The sequence below is a fragment of the Pleurodeles waltl genome, chromosome 11 (genome assembly GCF_031143425.1).
Source record: "Pleurodeles waltl isolate 20211129_DDA chromosome 11, aPleWal1.hap1.20221129, whole genome shotgun sequence".
Lineage (NCBI taxonomy): Eukaryota > Metazoa > Chordata > Amphibia > Caudata > Salamandridae > Pleurodeles > Pleurodeles waltl.
In genome coordinates, this window is record NC_090450.1 from 414513037 (window position 1) to 414533399 (window position 20363).

At 46.8% G+C, this 20363-nt stretch overlaps 1 protein-coding gene across 2 annotated transcripts in view; it reads right to left on the reverse strand.

Annotated features, from left to right (window-relative positions):
* Positions 1-13945: 13945 nt before the first annotated feature.
* MYO7B (myosin VIIB) overlaps positions 13946-20363 on the reverse strand; it is a 1466311-nt gene continuing 1459893 nt past the window's right edge. For both annotated transcript variants that reach the window (XM_069213753.1, XM_069213751.1), the window contains 2 exons: positions 16214-16333; positions 13946-14997 (listed from right to left, as the gene is read on the reverse strand). In XM_069213753.1, coding sequence (XP_069069854.1) covers positions 14908-14997; positions 16214-16333 — 210 coding nt within the window. In that variant the 3' untranslated portion in view covers positions 13946-14907. The remainder of the gene's footprint in view (positions 14998-16213; positions 16334-20363) is intronic.

The following is a 20363-nucleotide window of genomic DNA, read 5'->3' on the forward strand; positions in this document are numbered from 1 at the left end:
TGAGAGATCGCCCAAAGAGGGACACACAAACACACCCTCAGTAGGGAGAAAAGCCACAAGGAGTGTTAGACCCAAGGCAGGCAAACAACCATGGAGAGGCTCAAAGGGAAGGGCATGAAACCTGAAACGCATGACAGCAAATGCAAACTGCAGAAACTGGAGAGAGGGAAATGCAACTAGGATGAGCTGACAGGCACCCAGCTGAGCAAGGAGGCCAAGAAACACCTAGACCCACCAGCGAGAACATCAAACATCCAGAAAGAACAGTCAAAACCCAAAATTGACCAACTGGAAAACCAGGACTGGCTTAAAACAGACCAAACCCCTGTACGAACCAAATGCAAGATGGACTAGGACACCCATCCATGCTTCACCACTGGGCCACTGCAGACTGTGTGTATCCAACAAGGCCTGACCCCAACCAGCAGGGTCAAACAACACCCCACCGAAACAGGAACCAAGGCAGCAGGAGACCCGCAACTAAAGGAAGAGGCACAAATCAAAGGGGCAGAGTTTGCGACCATAAAGGCCAGAACCCACGGGCATGACACACCTCGGCCAACAGACAGAAAAGTGCAGGAACCCCCCTAAACCGGCCAGGTCCCATAGGAACATGGAAGGCCAGGAGCCCCACATCGAGGCCCCCGAATGAACCCCTCAAATGGCAAGGGCAGGGAACTGACTGAGAAGAAGAGAACTGCAAAAAGCACCCAAAGGAGTGCCAGAGCCAGAAACAGAAGTGCAATCTGGGAGAGGATGGCAACACCCCAGGGGTCCCCCCCACCGCCGTAGCCGGAGGGAAGAACCAGGCTGCCAGCAAAAGCAAACAAACAGGACATACGCAAAACATACAGTGAAAGACAGCAAGCCACCACACATGCAGAGCTAGAACAGCCAACAGAGCAGACCTGCAAGCTCCCGCCAGAACAGCCACTGCCAGCTCAATGAAGACCGACCACAGGGAGACAGCAACTGAAGACCAGAATCTAAAGCCCACAGCGCAGGGAAAAAAATGCCTGCGAAGAACAGCACAAAATCCAAGCCAAGGCAGCCGCAGTGTGGAAAGTGAACCAGAGGCCGTTGGAGGGGGACACTGACACAGCCACCGAGGGACCAGTACACACAGCTCTTTAGTAGCCATCGCCTGAAAGCAGGAGAAAAAACACATCCAAACCAGACAGAAGGAGGAAGAGACAAGCCATCGCAGAGGGCAGGACCACAGGCCTGTGTAAACCGGCAAGTGGACAGGGTTAGAACATCAGCTGTGGGTGGCCTAAGAGCACCCTGCGCTCCGGTACGCCAAATGCTACAAGAAAGCACTGGGCAGCAGAGGGGAGCCCATCTCAGAGGAAAGAGCGAAAGCCCAACAGGATAGTTTGTAGAAGGAAAAAACGACTCTCCCACAACAAGCAAAACATGTGGAGAGATAAGAGGACCAGAAACAATCCACCACTCCCCAAACCCACAGCAGCAAAACCCCAAACCAGACCCCCAAAGGGCAAAGGTAAACCCAGAGGCCAAAACCCAAATGAGAAAACAAAACAGGCCACAGCACCACAGTCAGAAAGGACAGCCACGCCATGCAGCCCCCCTCAAGGGCCAGCAGGACTACCGACTACCAGGAAAGCAACAGCCCGTCTGAGGAAGCAGAAGAAGCTGCCAACGCTGACGCCAAAGAAACATAGACCGCCACCAATACACACCCAGTGATCGCCAGACAGGCGCCACAGGCAGAGCCCATAAAGCAGGGAAAACCCACAGACACACCTAGAGGGGAACCCACACATCAAAGGCACACAGTCATCCATGAATTGGTTATAGAACAGTTCACAAGACAACAATCCACAAGAACCGCCAGAAACCACAAATCGAACCCTACAACCTGCAGAGTGCGAATGGAGGAACGAACCACCAGGCCACATAACACTCTCAACCACAAAGAAGAGGGTTCTACACAGGAACCAGAGGCCCAAAGGGAACCTGCAACCACCCCACACAAAAGCATGTGCAGAAGCACCAACATTTTAAGATTTTTTCTTTCGGTTTGAAGAATCACCGATAGGTCAAAGGTGGGAAAGGGTAGCAGACACCCACACCTGTAAAAGAACCCTCAATGTTCAGCTTGAGAGTCGGTGGCATTACTCATTAGACCACTCTCATTGGGAGGCACGCTCCCCACTATGGAGGAACCAGCAGCAGCAGGAGACAAGGAGCAGGGGAGAGGAACAACCCTGCAAGGTGCCGAAAAAAAACAAAAAACAAAGCCCCACAAACTTGGAATGTAAAACTGGCCCAAAACCCGTTCCTACCACCTTAGGTATGCCAAACACAGCATCAGCATACGTGCACAGTCCGGCAGAGGCACTGACCTGGAAGCACAGCCCCAGCTGGAGCAAGACCACCCAACTCCATTGCAGCATCTGCAAGCCACATTCCGGAGAAAGCTGCGCTTTCCCAAGAGAACGCCGCCAGGTTAGGATACCACAGCAGGGAGCAACGCCCCCCCACAGAGATCCAGCAATGGAGACCCCGCAGGCCCCGCTGCGGAGGAGTTAAGAGGTAAGTGGATAGGGGAGACAAAAAAGACCAGGAGTAGGAGGGGTGGGGGCATTTTTACTTTAGGAAAGGAGGGGTCTACTGGAGGCAAGGAAGCATCATTGGTTACGAAGGAAGGTGAGGTAGGGACGGGAGGTAATGCCTGTGACCCCAATCAGATGTGTTTATTTTCTGATCCCCAATTACTTGTTTGCTTATCCACTCCCTCGCTTTATTTTTCTGTTTAGCGTTGTCCATTCGTTATTATTTACCTATGCAGTTTTGCTTAATTATGGACTGATCTCCAAATTATGGCCCTCCATTTGGCTGCTTTCCCTATGGTGTGTGGTGTAGTGGGCCACAAGTTTACCCAGTAAGAGAAAACTGGCTTTGTGATGGAAACTTATGACACAGGATACTATCCACCGAACTATTAACTAGTTGCTTGACCAGTGTGAACAGATATTTCTTTACCACAGAAAGGAAGTCTCAACTATATACAAAGCAGCTAAGGCAAACAATTACAGCACATCCAGACCGAAAAGTTAACAGGTGCACACCCTGAAACAGCACCACAAGCAATGTTGCTGCCAAAAGCTTAAAGAACAGAAAAAGTATAAATCAGGAGGCGCTCATACGAAAGTACAGAGATTTGAAATGTCACGTAATGCACACATGATTTAGTTCTGAAATCTTTCTGTTTACATCTTTCCTTTAACATTAATACAACAATGTGTTTCATTCTAAAAAGAACCTCTTTAAGGCATCTGTGAATTCATTGGTCTAAACCACTCTGTTTTCCCAAAGCAACCCTGCAAAATACACTTCTAGGGTTAAGCGAATGCATATCAGAATACTTGCCATATTACTGCAAGGTTCAACATGAATCATGCCCATCAGATACAAAAGGGCTGCTGTTCTTTTAATTTCTCCCTGACCCAGAGAATTGGTCCTGCCCTCTTGCTAAATGCAGCCAATCCAAAGGAGTGCAAACAAAACTCAAGTTGCTTCATGAGTCTTGGTACGTGTTAGACCTGTCAGCCTTAGGGTGATCTTCACCCCAACTTTTTTTTTCTTCTTCCTCCATTTTTCTGACCTCGTTTTTGCTGAGATTAGGGCTCTGCTAACCAGAACTAAAGTGCTTTCGCTACCTCCTTTAAAATATGGAAATATTGGCCGATCCACATCTGTCATATTTAATTTACTTATAAGTCCCATTCAGACCTGTCAGCTCTTGGCATGGTTTCCCCTATCTTTTTGGCTTTCGACCTCCTGTTTTTTTTAATCATGTGCTGAATTTCTTTTTTTGCTGGCTTTAGGTCTCTGGGCACTTTACCACTGTTGACTAGTGCTAAAGTGGAATTTCTCTTTGTGTAAAACTTTCCATTTTATTACATGTAAGTCACCCCTAATGTAGGCCCCATGGGAAGGGTGCAGTGTTTTTAAAAGGTAGGACAGGCAAGGTAGGACAGGTAGTGGTGTGTTTTACATGTCATGATATTGATAAACTGCTAAATTCGTTTTTCACTATAGCAAGACCTATCTCACCCATAGGTTAACATGGGGATTGCCTTGAAATATCTTTCAAGTGTCATTTCCCATTGGGAGCAGATAGAGATCTGGAGTTTGGGGTCTGTGAACTTACATTTTAAAATCCATATTTTGGTGAAGTTGGTTTTTAAACTGTAAGTTTGAAAATGCCAGTTTTAGAAAGTGAGCATTTTCTTGCTTAACCATGCTATGCCTCTGTCTGGCTTTGGAATACACATCTGGGTCAGGATGACATTTGGATTGTTTGTGAATTCACTCTAGACAGTCACACAAAAAAAGCTGAGGTGTGCCCTGCATATCCTGATGGGTCTTCTTGGGCTGGGCTAGAGTGGTAGGAGGAGCTGACTCTTGCACCTGAATAGGGCTGTGCCCATCCTTACACAAAGCAGTCTCCATCCCCATATAGTGTTGCTGGGGGTCAGGGCAAGAAAGGCAGGATCTTGTGCACTCCAAAGACTTTCCTTTCAAGTTTGCTTGCTTAAAAAAGCAGAAATGAGTGTAAGTATTGGACCTCTGAGACCACAACCTTTGAGTCCTTCTGGACTGAGACATTCTGCTAGATGCTGTAGGCGGGACTGCCACTCGGCCGTTTGCTTTGTTGTGCTGGCCTGTTGCTTGCTGCTTGTGACTGGACTTTGCATTCTACATCCTGCTTCCAAAGCTTCCCCAAGCGCTTGAACAGAGCTTGCCTCCTGTTAGAAGTCCCAGGGACATCAAAGATTTCATCTGCCAGTCCATGGGCTCTCTTGCTGAGAGTCCTAACTCACCAAGTGGTGCCAAATACAGTACCTGGGCCCTTGAGAGTGGGTTCTGGTGTAACCAAGAAGAAACCAAGTACGTCGGCTCCAGACGACTTTGGAACCGGTGTCGCTGTCTGATTCTGTGCTTCTGCCTATACCAGAGCCGTGGTTCCCTCTGAGTGCAACAACCGCAACTGAAGACGCAGGCCCGACAACGCTGCAGCACCTCCAAAGTCCTGCCACAGCGTGAGTGCTGTGTTACCGACATCTGTGACACCCAACTCCACTGCAGCATCTGTAGCCCCGTGGTGTGATCATGACACGCAAAGTCGAATCCTCGCGCCTTGACCTGCTGGATTCATTAACCCAGCTGCATCGTAAGGAACCAACGCCTCACCACTGACACCGCATCACCTCCCCTGCAACCATGAGGAACTGACAACTCACCTTCCCTGCCTAGCAGTAAGGAACTGATGCCTCACCTTCCCGGTAGCAGTAAGGAACCGATGCAGCACCAGCTCCAGTGACGCCTCACCTCCCCAACTCGTGCAACGTCTTTGTTTCCTCATTTTTCTAAAGGTACTCTACCTGGGGGTCCACTCCCTCACGAGTAATGTCAGACTTTTGGGAATTACTCTGTCAAGACCTTGTGATAGCCCTTGTTGGAGCTATTGTGTTTCAAAGCACTTTACTGAGATCTAATCTTTACAAATGTGTACCTTTACTTGTGTGTATTGGATTTTTGTAGTTTGGGTCTTGTTTTACTCAGATACATATTGGCTATTTTTCTAACTAGTGTGGAGTACTTTTGTGGTGTTTTCACTGTGTTACTGTGTGTGTGTACAAATACGATCCACAACACAGATCACGCAAAGTTCTGCCACCAGTTCAGTTGCATCTACCATCATAGGTAGTACATCGAAAGCCAATTAACTGCCATGGCTCAGTCTCCCGTATGGAAGTGTAAGTTGTACAAATTGCAATGAAGGACTCTGTTCTGCTGCTGAGACAGTAGGGCCTCCCAAAGTGCTAACCTGATAAAGAGGGCAGATGCTCATGTTGTGGAGCTCTGTGTATCACACTCTACTGGCCCAGTCCAGGGCCATCAAGATGACTTAGGTACAGCCGTTTTTGATTTTCTTCAAAACTCTGGGCAGGAGAGGAACTTTTAGGAAGGCATGTTGGAGTCCCTTGTTCCTGTATTTTTGCTGAGACTCCTAGGAACAAAATCATTGACACTGCACATTCTTGATGGTGGTGAAAAGCTCTAGACAGGACTCTGCCACTGGTGGAAGATGTTCAGAGTCTGGTGAAGGATATTATGCAACACAAAAGGATGATGGACAGAGTGCTGAACAATGCAAACAGTCACCCCCAGTCACAGATCTGGGTTTGATCCATCGTTCTTTTGCTCACTGCCAAGCCAGGTCCTCACTGGACCTGAAACAAGCATCCTGGGACCAGTTTCAGGGTTTCACCCTTCATCAGCCAGGCTAGCTTGAATCCAGTGGCACAGTGAGCAAGGGACCCACGTCTGGGCATACCCTTCCCACGTAGGTGAACTTTAGCAACACAAAAGGATGATGGACCATTGGACTAAGACAACCTTTTGAAAGTAAAAAACATTCAGCGGGACAAAGCTGCTAGCTGTAGCCAAAGATGAATCAACGAGGCCAGACACCATTGCTGAGAGGTCAGGCGGAACCGGATTTGTTGCTGCAGAGTAGAATATAGTTGGAGGTTCCACAAAGTCAGGCCAACTGGTGATGCATAGTGGGCTGATTGGTTGGCAGGTAGGTTGGTACTTTTTGGTGAAAATTCCCAAAATTTTAGTTTAGACAGGAGCAACACCTCTATCACCACTTCCAAGGGTCCAGGACCTGTTGGGCACCAGTTGGGGGAGGCATTTAGGACCCATACCAGTGGAGGCCAGGTGCAGGGTTCAAGGACTCTGGAGCTTGGTATGTCCATGTAGCTCACACAGGGGGGCAGATAACTAGCCTTTGGAGTCACTTCTGGTGGTCCTGGGCGAATGAGATGGTCCAGTTCTCCTTAAAACAGAAAGACAGGCGTCAAGAAGCAGGGTAGTCCTTTGAAACCAGCAGGGCAGTCCTCTCGGTGTCCAGGCAGTCCTTTTGCGGACTTCCACAGGTCCAGGAGTGTACTGAATATTTATACCTGATGCCAGCCTTTGAAGTGGAGGGACACCATGGCAATCCCCACATCAGGTTCAGGAAAGTTATTACCTTCCCCTGCCAGGGCTCCAAGAAGTCTGGAATAAAAAAAAGGCCAGAGCCATTTTCCTTTGTGTGTGTGTGCTGGAGTCAATTCTTTGAAGTGTACATGGGGCAGGAAACAGCTCTACACCCAGCCAGCCTGGCAAGATGGCCCATCCTGGAAACATCTAGGCCCATATTTATACTTATTGATGCAAACCTGCGTTAGTGCAGGTTTGCGTCAAAAAGTATAGCGTTGGCAAGCGCCATTCCAGGAATCCAGCCAGGCGCCATATTTAAGGAATGGCGCAAGCCGGCGCTAAGGCTTGGTTACCGTCAAAATACATGACGCTTACCAGGTAGGGGAGGCGTAGGGAGAAATGGAGGTTGTGCGGGAAAGAATGCCGCTAGCCAGGTTAGAGTCCACAAAATGATTCAAACCTGACTAGCGTCATTTTTTTTAAACACAACACCCGTGGACATGACTCCTGTCTTAGTAAAGACAGGGGTCATGACCCGAGCCCAATGGCCATGCCTAAGGGCCTAAGGGTGTCCCTAGGGGCAGGGAAGGGCACCTGTGGACTGGCTGTTTCCATGGTCTCTGACCATGGAAAAAGGCCCACAGGTCACCTAACGCCTGCCCATACTCAGGCGTTAAATAAAGGCGCTAAGCAGGCTTATTGCCATTATTTAAGGCTCTCCTCCTCCCGTGTGGGATTTTTGCATGGGAGAATAAATAAGGCGCTAGGGCTTTTGAGTCATTTTTTGCCCAGGAACACCTACCTTGCATCTCGTTGGCGCAAGGTCGTTTTCCGCAGGCAAAAAATGACGTTAACTTTAATATTTTGGTGCTAGACATGTCTAGCACCGAAATATAAATATGGAGTTAAGTTGGCCCCATATTTGCATTAAAAAAAATTACGCAAATCCGGTGCAAACAGAGTATAAATATGCCCCCTAGTTCCCTTCTGTCTCACTGTTCACAATCATGTGAGCCAGGACACTGGCAGCAGGGACCAAATGGTTGGCACAAGAAAATCAGTCATGTGACCCAGGACACTGGCAGCAGTTACCAAATGGTTGGCAAAAGATGCAAATTTTATAAAAGTGGCATTTTAAAAATTGTGACTCAAATTCTGACTTTACCAGTAACAAGGATTTTAAATTACAATTCGTTTGAGTCCAGGTTTGATATCCCTATCAGCTCCCACTCAAAATGTAGCACGTATTAAATGTAATAAGGAAACCCAACGTTATCCAGTTGGAGAGATAGGCCTTGCAGTACTGAAAAATTAATCTAGAAGTATTTCTCTACAGGACCATGAAATACTTAAAAGACATGTCCCACTTTTTAAATACAATGCACCTGACCTAGGGCCTGCCTTAGGGGTGGCTTAAATGTAGTAAAAAGGAAGGTTAGGCACCAGCAAATGATTATTGGTTAGCCATGGTAAAGTGCACAGAGTCCTAATGCCAAAAAAGAAAATCCAAAAGGAAAGGTGAAGGACAAAAATTTAGGGGAGGGGGGGGCGTGGTCTGGCCACGTATAGTGATGGCCGCCTGAGAGCCGAGCCCTGCTGGTCGATGGGCCTTGGGCCTGGGGTGGTGGCGCCTCTACCAACTACGGAGCGAGCGCTGGAGGTCGTCGATACCCAGGGGCCCCCGACACGCGCAGGGGATTACCGTTCTCCCCTGATCGACTGAGGAGAGTGGTGACGACAGTTGCGGGCGCCTGAGAGCCTCCTCGCCTTCCCTCCCGATTCCTCCACACAGTGCCTGGAGTGCGCCTGCTCCACGAGGGCAGCGGTGAAGTTCTGGTGGCCTGCGGGAGACGGCTGCATTGCAAACTACCCTGCTGGGGAGAGAGACTCGCGAAGGCCTCCCCGCAGACCCTGGATGCCTGATAACAGCCGCAACTAGCGGACACAACAGGTGACCGGAGACATCAACTGCGCCCACATACTGGTCCTCACCCACTTCCACGCTTTCATCTTAGGCCCGCCCTAGTTTCACACTGCGCAACCGTCTTCCCCCTGCCCCTCAGAGCGAGGGTTACTTGATTACGTGGTTACTTGCACCCTTACCTACACACGCACCTGGACCTGCCACAGCGTCCAGAGGCCTGCAAATTGGGACTCTACTAAGTGCTAGCAACACAACGAAGCAACTTGCCCTTTCACCCTCCAGGGAGAGTGGACCGATACCCCATCTTAACCTTCGGTCACAGGGCTCTTCGCCACTACTGCCCTTACAGGTACCACGGATTGACATTGCCACCCTGCCGCCATTGTGAAGGGGAGCCCCTGATCGACCAACCAAGGGGAGATCCTTACGACACGCGGACTGTGGAGCTGGAGGACCCCAACTTTGCCCCTGTGTTGTAGCCCCCGTGGGTTACTGTACTGACAAACATTGGCAAACCGCAATTGACCCAAGGTAATGCAGGCTCGCTGGTTTATTGCTTCCCCCTCAAGACTCCCACGGGAGACTGAACCTGCTACCTCACGCATAGCCTTATATCCCAGACTTATGCCTCCTGGTCTCTATTTGCCAATGCCACTATGTGTGTCTCCTGACCAACGCACTGAAGGCGGCTTATCTTCCCTTCCTCCCCCACCTCCCCCTTCTGCTGCATTGGCCACCTGCTCCCCCCCTGCATTTGCTGAATCACAGACGGATGACCTTCAGATCCCTAACTACACGGGGGAACCCGCGATGCCCAGGGGCAGGCCAGGGAGCAAACCACAGGGTAAGTCACCCCAGCACCTACTCTTCTCGGAAGCCCTACGCCACCAGAAAGTCCCGCCCGCAGAGGAACACCCACCCCCCTCACACACCAGTATGGCGGACGCCACTCAGTGCGTGACGATGGACGTATCATGCAGGACATATCGGCGTTAAGCCGCAAGTTGGAAAGTATGGACAGTGCCATGACCTCGCTGACGGCGGAGACAAAATCTATGCGTTTGGACATAGCGGGCTTCCAGACGCAAGTTTCCGGACTAGACCAGCGAGTGACAACAGTGGAATCACAAGTCGCCTCCTGGAACGACAGAGACCAGGAACTTCTACACCATCGTAGCAAACTGAAAGACCTGGAGGACAGGTTCCGCAGGAACAATTTTCGCCTCCTTGGGTTCCCGGAAAATGTAGAAGGGGCGGACATATACTCCTACCTACGTGAGACTTTACCCAAACTCACTGATATAACATTCGACCCTCCTTTAGAATTCCGAAGGGCACACAGACTGGGTCAAAGAGACATGATGGCATCAACCGCCCCGCCCAATTATAGCTTGTCTGCTGCACCACACGCAGGCCCACCAACTACTACAGGCAGCCCGAGCACAGGGAACACTTCGGTCGGACAACCTGGAGATCCGACTAACGGCCTACTTTTCGAAAGAGACTAACGAACGGAGGAAGGCATTCTTATCTCTCAGCCCTCTCCTTCGCCAACTGGATGTGAAGTACGGCCTGTTCGAGCCAGCCAGGATGTGGATCATGAAAAACGGGGAATCGAGAGACTTCTATGAGCTGGAGGAGCTGAGAATATTCCTAGAGGGGCTCCCGGATCAGACCCAATCCATGGACATGACAACTCAGATCCACCAGGACTCGCGGGAACTGCCCCGAGGACCACCCATCCGACACCCGCATCCGAGGTTAGGGGAAGACCCACTGTAGGCCCCCAGGTTAGGGGGCGAGACCTAGAGAGGCTCACAAAGAGCCACGATAACAGGGGTCAGGTGCTGTAGGTGGCGGCGCTGTATACGCAGATATTAGACAGAGACAAATTCCGCTCCCCTCTGAAACCCATAATAGCCTCCACCTGAGGACAAGAAAATGCTGTGTCCTTAAGAACCCTTGCCATCGCTGGTCAAGAGATCTCCAGAAAAGCCGCAGGGGCCCTACTGTGGAGAAGATGAAGCGGAGAGATGAGTATCCGATTTTGTGAGCTCATAAACGCTTTACTCTTTGGGACCACTATTTCTGTTTGTTTTCGCATATTTTCGTATATCCCCGTAGCGCATAAGAAATACCTTTTCAGTAGCTTAACCTCTGCTCTATCTGTTTAAGGACATTAGGTACCTCTTTGGAGTTGCCCCATTGTTCCCATTTGTTAGCAATCTGCCTCAAGCTTGGTTGTTTTTTAATAGTTAATATTTGATGACCAATACGTGCTGTAACATGTTATCATAGCTGCCTGATATAAAACAGCAGTGAAGCGCTCCACTACATCTTCCCCGATCCAGTTCAGCCCCCCTACTCCCCTCCCCACCTCCCCCTTCCCTTCCCTTCCTTCTTACTTAGACAAGTTAGACCGAAATAACAGTGGGCTACGGATAGGCGGCGAGGTGCTCAATTGGCCACGATGGAATAAGGCCGGTATCCATGAATTTTCCCAGGTCTTGGAAAATGACCCACTTAAACCTTTTGTTAGGCTGTGGCAAGAATTCGACCTTCAGCCGAGCCAATAGTGGAGATACCTGCAACTTAAACATTGCTTGTACCAGGGAGCCGACGCTACCCGACAGGGGGTCCAGCCTTCACCAGTGGTGTCCTACCTACGGAAATGGGGACAACATAGGGGAGTTATGGCGGGCCTCTACGAATTATTTACCTGGCGGCTTTACTCCCAACCTCTTCTAGATAAGCTACGCTTACAGTGGCAGGACTGCCTACAGAGGACTCTAGACCCGAAAGACTGGGAGGATATCCTGGAGGCTCTGGACGGGGGCACCCAGGAGGCTCATCTAAAGTTCTGCCTCTTTAAGGTCCTGCATAACTGGTACTGGTCCCCAGCGAAATTACATAAGATGGAGCTTCTCACGCACGCGAAGTGTTGGCGATGTACTGAGACGTGCTGTGATCTGATACACATCTTAATTAACTGCCCAACAGTTCGGCCCCTGTGGGAAATGGTGGGCTCTACTCTGGCCGAGTCTATGTTGCTTCCATCACCACTCCCACCTTCTCTCATACTACTGCAAGATATGACTTCTCTCCCAGACCTTTCTAGATCGCACAAAAGATTGTTACACATGGAGCTAGCTACTGCAAAAATCTGCATCCTTTGTCACTGGCGATCGCCGACTCCCCCAACCCCGGAGGGATGGATCATGACTATGACCCGCATTGCTATGCACGAAAGAATTATCTATAACCTGCAAGACCAAACTCAAATCTTTAACCAGGTGTGGACCCCCTTCCTCACTGTAGGACGATCGTAGGCCGCCCCAACACTATCTATCCCCCCCCCTCTCAAGTGGACTCCATTATTTCCGCCCCTTCCCCTTTCTTCCCCCCTGCGTCCCCCCAACCTTTCCTCTCCTCCCCTATTCTTTCTCTTCTTTTCCTCTCTTTTCTTCTTTCTCCCCTCTGCTTATCTTCACAGTGATCTGACCCTAGTCCTTAATAACCCCTCTAGTATGACCCTCTCGTAGCAGTCTCTCTCTGGGCCCCAGAAGTGGTACAGAGTGCCAAGCATGAATCACGCTGAGTAAAGGCCCAAGCCTCAACGACCCCAGTTGGTCCGCTATCTTACAGTTACGATGTCCCGACACACTGAGGCCCTGATATTTTGAATCCTGCTGCAACAGAACCCGGCCTATACTGGCGCTTTCATGTATACAGACGTCACAGTTGACCCGATTCCAGGACTCACCATAGCAAGACGTAACATTCTTACCACTGAGTGGTCAGACGACCTCGTACCCTTACCTTCACCACTCTGATAGCCTGCTCTTCCTCCCCTCCAATGTCCTCCCCAAATGTCCCAGGGTACGGCACTCTGCCCATCCTTCTAATTTTCATCTTCGATCTTTTTTAATTTGTGTATTATGTCTCAAAAACACGATCGGTAACATCTCAGTGTCTATTTTTTTCTTATATCGTTTGATTCAATATGTATCACTGTTCTCTGCTAATGGGGCCTTGGTCCCCTTTGGGTTCTGTCTCATTTTACAGTGTTTACAATAAAATAAAAATTTTCACTAACAACTCGGGCCCATATTTATACTTTTTTTGCGCCGCATTCGCGTCACTTTTCAATGCAAAAGCAGCGAAAACTTACAGAACACAATTATATGTTGTAAGTTTGCGCCGCTTTTGCATCAAAAAATGATGCACATGAGGTGCAAAAAAAGTATAAATATGGGCCTTGGTCTTTTGCATACCAAAAACTTCAAGTGGAAAGTGGAGAAGTCACAGGAGCGCCCTTGGGGAAAAAAACACGGCTGCAAATTAGAGCACAATCTACGCAAAGGCTGTGTTTTGTGTTCGGCAACGTACAACGTCACCCTTTGATCTGGAATATATGAGGGCGCACTTAGCACACAATTGTGTGTGCTGAGTCCAGGCACCAAAGGCACACCTTGTGCGGGTCCATGACTGATATTTGCTTTCTGCAGTTATAACACGGCTTGAATCCTAATGTTTTCAAAGGGGACATCAGTCCCTAGCACACAGTGAAAAAGTCGGGAGTTGTCAGAAACCTGAACAAGTCAGAAGCGGAGGTTCGGACCCTGATTAGAAGTTGTAGAAAGAAAGGATGACATCAGTGCACAGGGGTGGTGCTTACATGCAGCTCTGCTCTGACACTTCCAGGGTGGTATGGAGTGAGCGCAGAGCTGCATGACACCACCTAGCCGCTCACAGGAGCACTGCTATGAGAAATCTCCAGCCCCAGGCTAATGCCTGGGGGATGTTCTAAAGTGGGGGATCTGCGATTAGACGTATCCATCAAAAGAGACTTTTTAAGAGGTCATGTGCAGTTTGTTCTATGATGTAATGCATAAAGTTTAAGATTTAAATATAGAATTTTGCTGGTGGACACTTCTCTGTTGAGATGGAAGTCCTGACAACTTCGTTCAAAGACTGGATAGCTTGACGGAAAACATGTTTAGTCAGAATAATTTGTGCATATTTATTTATTGAAAATGTGTGTACATAAGAAGATTTGTTGTCAATTATTGCTTGCGAAACACTCAAAATAAAATGTGCCACCACAATTATGGAAGCAGAATTATTTTCACTAGTTCAAGTAATTTGATTGCTCTGAATCACGAGGCACTTGTGAAAAAATGTTCTTTAATTGGCAATCTTCAGGGAAGGTTGAGGCAGAGTATGTCCGTTACAGTTGCAAAGACAAAAAAACGCCTGCAGTCACTCTTAGAAAACTCACTTTCCTTAGCTCGGTCTCCTCAGATGCTGTGGAGAAAGCTGCCCTATGCATTCATGATTTTCCTTGACAGTGTGCATGTTTAATTACGATTCAATGGACGGCGTACCTTGCCTTGTCTTAAATGTTATCATTTTAGAAGAGTTTTCCCTTCTGATTTTTTAATAACTGATTAATACGTGTTCTTAAATCCATCTCTGACAATTGAGAGAGATTCCATGACGAACTGCCATAAATGGTAGTGCGATATTCACTTGCCTCATAATCAATCGTCTGTTTTTCCAAGTGATGGAGGCCTCTTCCACACCTTTTTTTAATTTGATGACGTATTCATTGAAATTGCGAAAGCCTCTTCAGCTGGCACTTCTATTTTTAAATCATCAACAGCTATCCGGATTGTACCAGAGATTGTGTCCTGTGATAGATATCAACTCATTGGGTGCTGCCTGGGTCACGTCACTCTGTTGACAGATTGAACACAACATTGCTTTGTAGCGACAAATGAATTTTAAGTACAACAGTCCTCTTTGGTCACCACAGTTGTGAAATTCTTCCCAGTTACATCCTGTAGTGCAGCTAGACACCCAAGGTTGGCATTGACAATACTGGAATAAATGTGGGCTTAAAGAGAAGGCTCTCGCAGAAGGGACAATGCTGGTGCCACTAGTAGAGAATCACATTATCAGGCGAGCAGCTCCGAGTTCCTCTGCTTCCTCACAGCATCAAAGAGCAGACCAACATAAGAAGTTATCAGGTCATCCATCTTATAGCCCTGAAATAAAACAAAAAACAGATGATATCCCATGAATTGTCTTAGCTGATTACTTTTCTGAGAACTGAAGCTCTTACGTGCCTGTGTGTCAGATTTACGGCTGGACAGAGAATGTTCTGTAAAAACATACCCCATACCATTGCAGTGTGTCCTTGGTCAAACCTCATATTATGAACATAATCTCATAAAGATGGTTAGCTGCTCCTGTGACGCCACTCACTTTAGTACTACTCAAGTGGGCCTTTAAAGATGGTAAGCAAACTTACGCTATCTTTTGCGTCATTTTGAGTTGGGCGAGTGCCCAAGCAAAACTTTAGTGAATGACGGCCTATGTTTCCACTTGAAAAGCTAATCTATATCACTTTTAAACCTGCCATCTGCCTAAGGAGTTTTAAACGGAGTAAAAATATAAAACTCCCCCGTTGGCACAAAACAGCTAAAAACACAACATACCTCCGGATTTTTCTCCTTTGCTGCATATGTTTACTCTTTTATGTGCAAAGGTGCCACGTATCTTTTTCTTTAATATTTTTGTTTACATTTATTTTACATTAAATTATTTTTATTTAAAAACACACTAGTAATAAACTTTACTACATGTTCCTATATTTTCCTTTAGCAAGATCTTTACCCCGGAGGTGGAGATCTATCTCTACAAACAGGTGGAACGTTATTAACATTAACTTTACACTTGTAAATTCAGTCTTAGCATTCTCCACCTCCTGATTTGTAAATCAATTTTTGAGTGAATTCTTTCTCCTCACAGAAACGTAATACTGTAAGAGGGGCAGCTCTCAAGTTGCCTGAGGTTTGTGAAGTGAGTTGGTTGCTATTCTGAATTTAGGCATAAATATTAGTATGTAAACGAATTATTTCACTATATGTAAAATAATTATTCCACTAAAGTGTTAGTCTATGTTAATCTTTCTACACAAAGGGTAGTGACTGTTAAATCGGAGAGTGAGTCTGTACGAGGACAACATTCTGACTCCATTTAAGAGCAAGACAGTTGCTCTTGTAACCTTAATTTCTTGTGTGAATGTATTTGCTTAAACCTTAGATAACCACTTGTATTGTTCTTTTCTAATACATCTGTATCAATGAAACTAGATGCTTTTGCTCAGCCTGTTTTGTTATTGGGTAAGTCCTTGTTGTTAGAGTTTTCTTGAATTTCTACGTGTGTTATGGTGTACAGCAGGCGGAGTGTTGTTCTCACCAGTGATGTCTCACAGAGAAGCCTGTTGCCCCGAACTAGATTGCCCATCGTCATGTGAAAGTATGTGTTGCCGCTGTTCCAACTGGAAATCTTGGTGAATGGGTGGGTGACGAGGATCTCCTGCATTAGGAGAGGAAAGAAAAGGACCTAAGCACATAGTATTGCACATCATATCTTTACGGAATACACATTAGGATCCCCAGGCAGCAAAGGGGACTTCCGAGAACAGAATTTACTTTGCTACATTTCTCTTTCTATTCACTATGATGCTCTAAAAGAGTTTAACATCTCCACATTTCTTCAAATCATGTTTCATGCGTTTGGTACACATTTTGTGAATGTTTTTTCCAGTCTTCCCCCTTGATCATCTGCTCTCCATTTATTTCTTAATTTCAGTTTGTGACCATTTGATTTGCCAACATTGGAGTAGTAGAAGGTGATTGAATGATTCTAGATGAGGGATTAGAAGAAAACTCAGGCTCTATGTCTGACTCTATCCAACACTCACCAGTCTGAGGTGAAAGGTAACTTAGAACAGGTCATGGTCACCTGGAAAGTGATGCAGAGGAAGGAAGACACTGCAGAGACAGATTTGTTAGAGAAGGATGTGCCTGTAGTTCTTGAAGGCCTACATATAGGTAGAATGAGGATGGGATGCGGGGCATACCACAAAGGTCTAGCAAGTCTTCATCAATATGTTCGGCACATGTTTGTGTTTGGAGATCATTCAAATTGAACGAAAGAATGGTTTCATAAATGAGGTTGCTATTTGACTCAGGAAAGGAGATGCGCCCTGTGAATCAGTCTCATGGAGGCCAGGCACATTGTGTCCGAATAGTCCGTTGTTTCTAACCCTTTCTAACAGCCCTTGCTTGCACTTGTGGATTAGTGGTGAAGAAGAAAAGGCTAAGGCTGTTGCAGGAGATTAGAGACATAGCGTGCCTTGCAGTCACACAAAACAGCTGTCCTAAACCCCCCAGAGTCTATGGCACACACACACCCTCTAAACTAAAAGAATCTGGCTTTGACTGCTTTGTTCTATAGGATGAAATGTCTCAAGAAAATGTTGACCATCTTTGTTCCGTATTTGCTTCTTTCTACTGAAAAAAAACAGACTCTCCCAGAGCTCAAAGAACAAGTCCACATTAATGCCCTGGGATGTATAGGGTGTAACAAACCCTCCTTGATCTCCGACATAAAGGGTTCTCTGGGACCAAGGAAGTCGGCACCACTGGCCTAATACATGATTGTTTCCCTTAGGTGGCACAGTAAGGAGAAAATTAACTTGGAGTGATAACTTAGACTTGAATGCATAAGCTGCAAAGTATAAAGCAAAGGTGTGTTCGGCCTACATTTTATAAAGCCCCTAAGTTCTCTCTCTCGGTGCAGTGAACTGTATATAACCTGGAATTCACAGGTTTGAATTATGTTAGGCGGGGCAATAGTAATACTGACATTAATATTCAAGAGTTTTGTAGTAAGACCTTTATCATTACCCTTAATCTGCCACGCTTAGCTTCATTGGCAATGTGATTACATTTTTTTTATAAGAAAGTTAATTGTGGTCCATTGAATTAATCAGGCAATTGCAGATACTATGAAAGCACTAAAACTCCAATGTGGCAAGAAAGCATCAGTAATGTGGAGTAGAAATTAACTCAAATGAGAGTTTTTTAAGTGCTCTTCTTAAGCAGATGCAGGAGCGGCTGGTGACATTTGAAAGTGGCGGGGCGAATCAAGAGCAGCAGGTCTCGGGGCTCACGGACGGCTAACGGAAAAAACTTAATAATAGCCCTCTACCCCCATCAAATAAGTGTAACTACCACTTTCAAAAGTCACTAGCCGCTCCTGAATAGAAATATAATCCCGCGTACATCTATTTCTTTGTAAATAAAGGCAGGATTAGCGTTTGTATAAAATAATTGATGGTTACAATAGTAAAGCTGTGGGTATAAAGGATGCATTTGATATTTGTAGTTACAAATGTCTTATATCTGCCACGGTGAAACAAAGCATGTTTCAGGAGCCCTGGCTATCTGCATGCGGCTGCAGTTGCTGCAGGTGGCATTAACTGCGCATTTACATTTGCGCCCACCTCTTGCTTTTATTTCGAATACTATTCCAAGATTGGGAGCGCTTTTTAAAATCTGAGTTAGTCAGATGTAGACACGGGCCTAATGATAAAGTGCCTAGTGGTCGGGGTAAGTTTGTAGGTAAAACATTGATGCAAAAATAGTACAGATCTGCAATATGTGCTAACAAGTACAATTAGAGCCTCAGCAAACTGCGGTGCTCTGCATCTCTGCTTTACACGTTCGCATTTTGTTTTAACCTGCTCTATAGGATGATGTCGTTGGCAGCACCAGTGGGCGATGCCCATTTCCGATTACCATATACATCGCGCTATATCACTCACACAGAGCACGCTGAATGGGAACTGAGAACGCTGTAGAGCAATCAGTGCTGCACAGCTCGGACCCGCCAGGCGTCGGTCTTTGAGGAAGCCTGTAACAGTAACGGAAAGCCTGCCTTGATATCCCTCGCACGCAGCACCAAGGCCCCGCCCTTAAACCCGCACAACAATAGGCCCCGAGATGGTGTGTCAAATCTCAGCATCCTGATAAAGGGCAGTATTTGAGTGTATGCATGTATAAAATAACACACAACATAAAGTAAGTATCTACACTGACGGTTCCTCACGTCTCCTCTCTGCTTCATCACGGACAGTCAGTTGTGGCGTGGGCTTAAATGAGGTCACAAGGGGGAACGCAAACCTAACCATTCCTGGAACTGCTCTAGTGCTGTTTTCAACATTAGAGAAGCACCAGGATTGGTTTGAGCAGGCTGACCCAGCTCTCCTTTGAGGCTAAGGGCCTGTGCCTGCAATCCCCTGGCAGTTGGGATGGTGTGGTCTGAAGTGAGCATGTCGGGCTGGCTGTCGAAAGACAGCCGGCCAATCCAACATGTGCATTCCGCACTGGAAAGTCATTACGCTCCTACACCCTTTAGGAAGAGCCGCCGCTGGCAGATAGATGGTCGGTGTTTTTCACCACTTATGATAATCTAATATAGAGGGAACGTAATCGAAAAGCCAGCCCGCAGGCATAAATTCCCTTGTTTATGTGTGAAAAAGGCAGCTTTTCAATCAGAGGAAGTGAGGTGCTCCCTGGATGATACAGTTGCAGTCCAAGTTTCAAATAGGCTAAGACAATAACAAGCCCAGCATAGTTACACATTGTTTTAGATTTATTCACTCATTATGAGCTCAGGGGTAAAATTATGGTCCTTGTGCAAATTTGTTTACACAAGAGCTAAAGTAAAATGTCTCTACCACAGGCCCACACAGGATATATCCCAACCAGATAGTCTTCCACCCCTAAATGGCAGTTCACCGCTCAACACTTCTGAAATTACAAACGCTTTCCAGCTGCCACAAATAGCCACTGAGGCTGCCCATCTTTTTTTTTAATTTCACTAGTTTCACGCTTTTCAAGGTCCACAGATGAAAAACAAGCATTTGCAATGCAATGGGTCTCGCATTTGCATGAGCTAGAGCTGTTAGCATTGTAAATTCCTAACTGGACTGTTATTGCCACACAAACTCAAAATAAAAAGTAAAACAGTTGATATAAGCGAGCTGCTTCAAAGCGCTACCGCCGTCATGATCATGCACGCCAAAGAGAGACACAAAAAGAAAAAGAAGTTCGCTTGCGGTCAAAGTTATCGGCAAAAGTGCAATTATCCATGTAACAGGGTCGAAGGCCAAGGTGGTAGCAAAACTGCCCCAAGGAGGGACAAACATAAAGCATTTACCAACGAAAACAAAGGATTTTTGAAAGGCAAATCCATGAACAAGTGATAGTGATGGGCGTGCGATTGGCCTGGTTAAAAGCCCAGATACGTACCAATACGTACGAAAAGCAGCGCTTGCGCGCCGCTATGCTCAACCTAGAAACAATTTTGAAAGTTATGAGGCAAATAAATGCACACCCTTAATTTAAAGCCACGTCACTGATTGTCTCGGCTCCTCCTCCCACACGTACATTATTTCTTACAAAATATGTTAACACACCAACAAAGTGAGCAAGTCACAGTCATATGGTACAGCCGAAGTTTAAAACTTATAACTCAATATTTTCTATTTATTTTT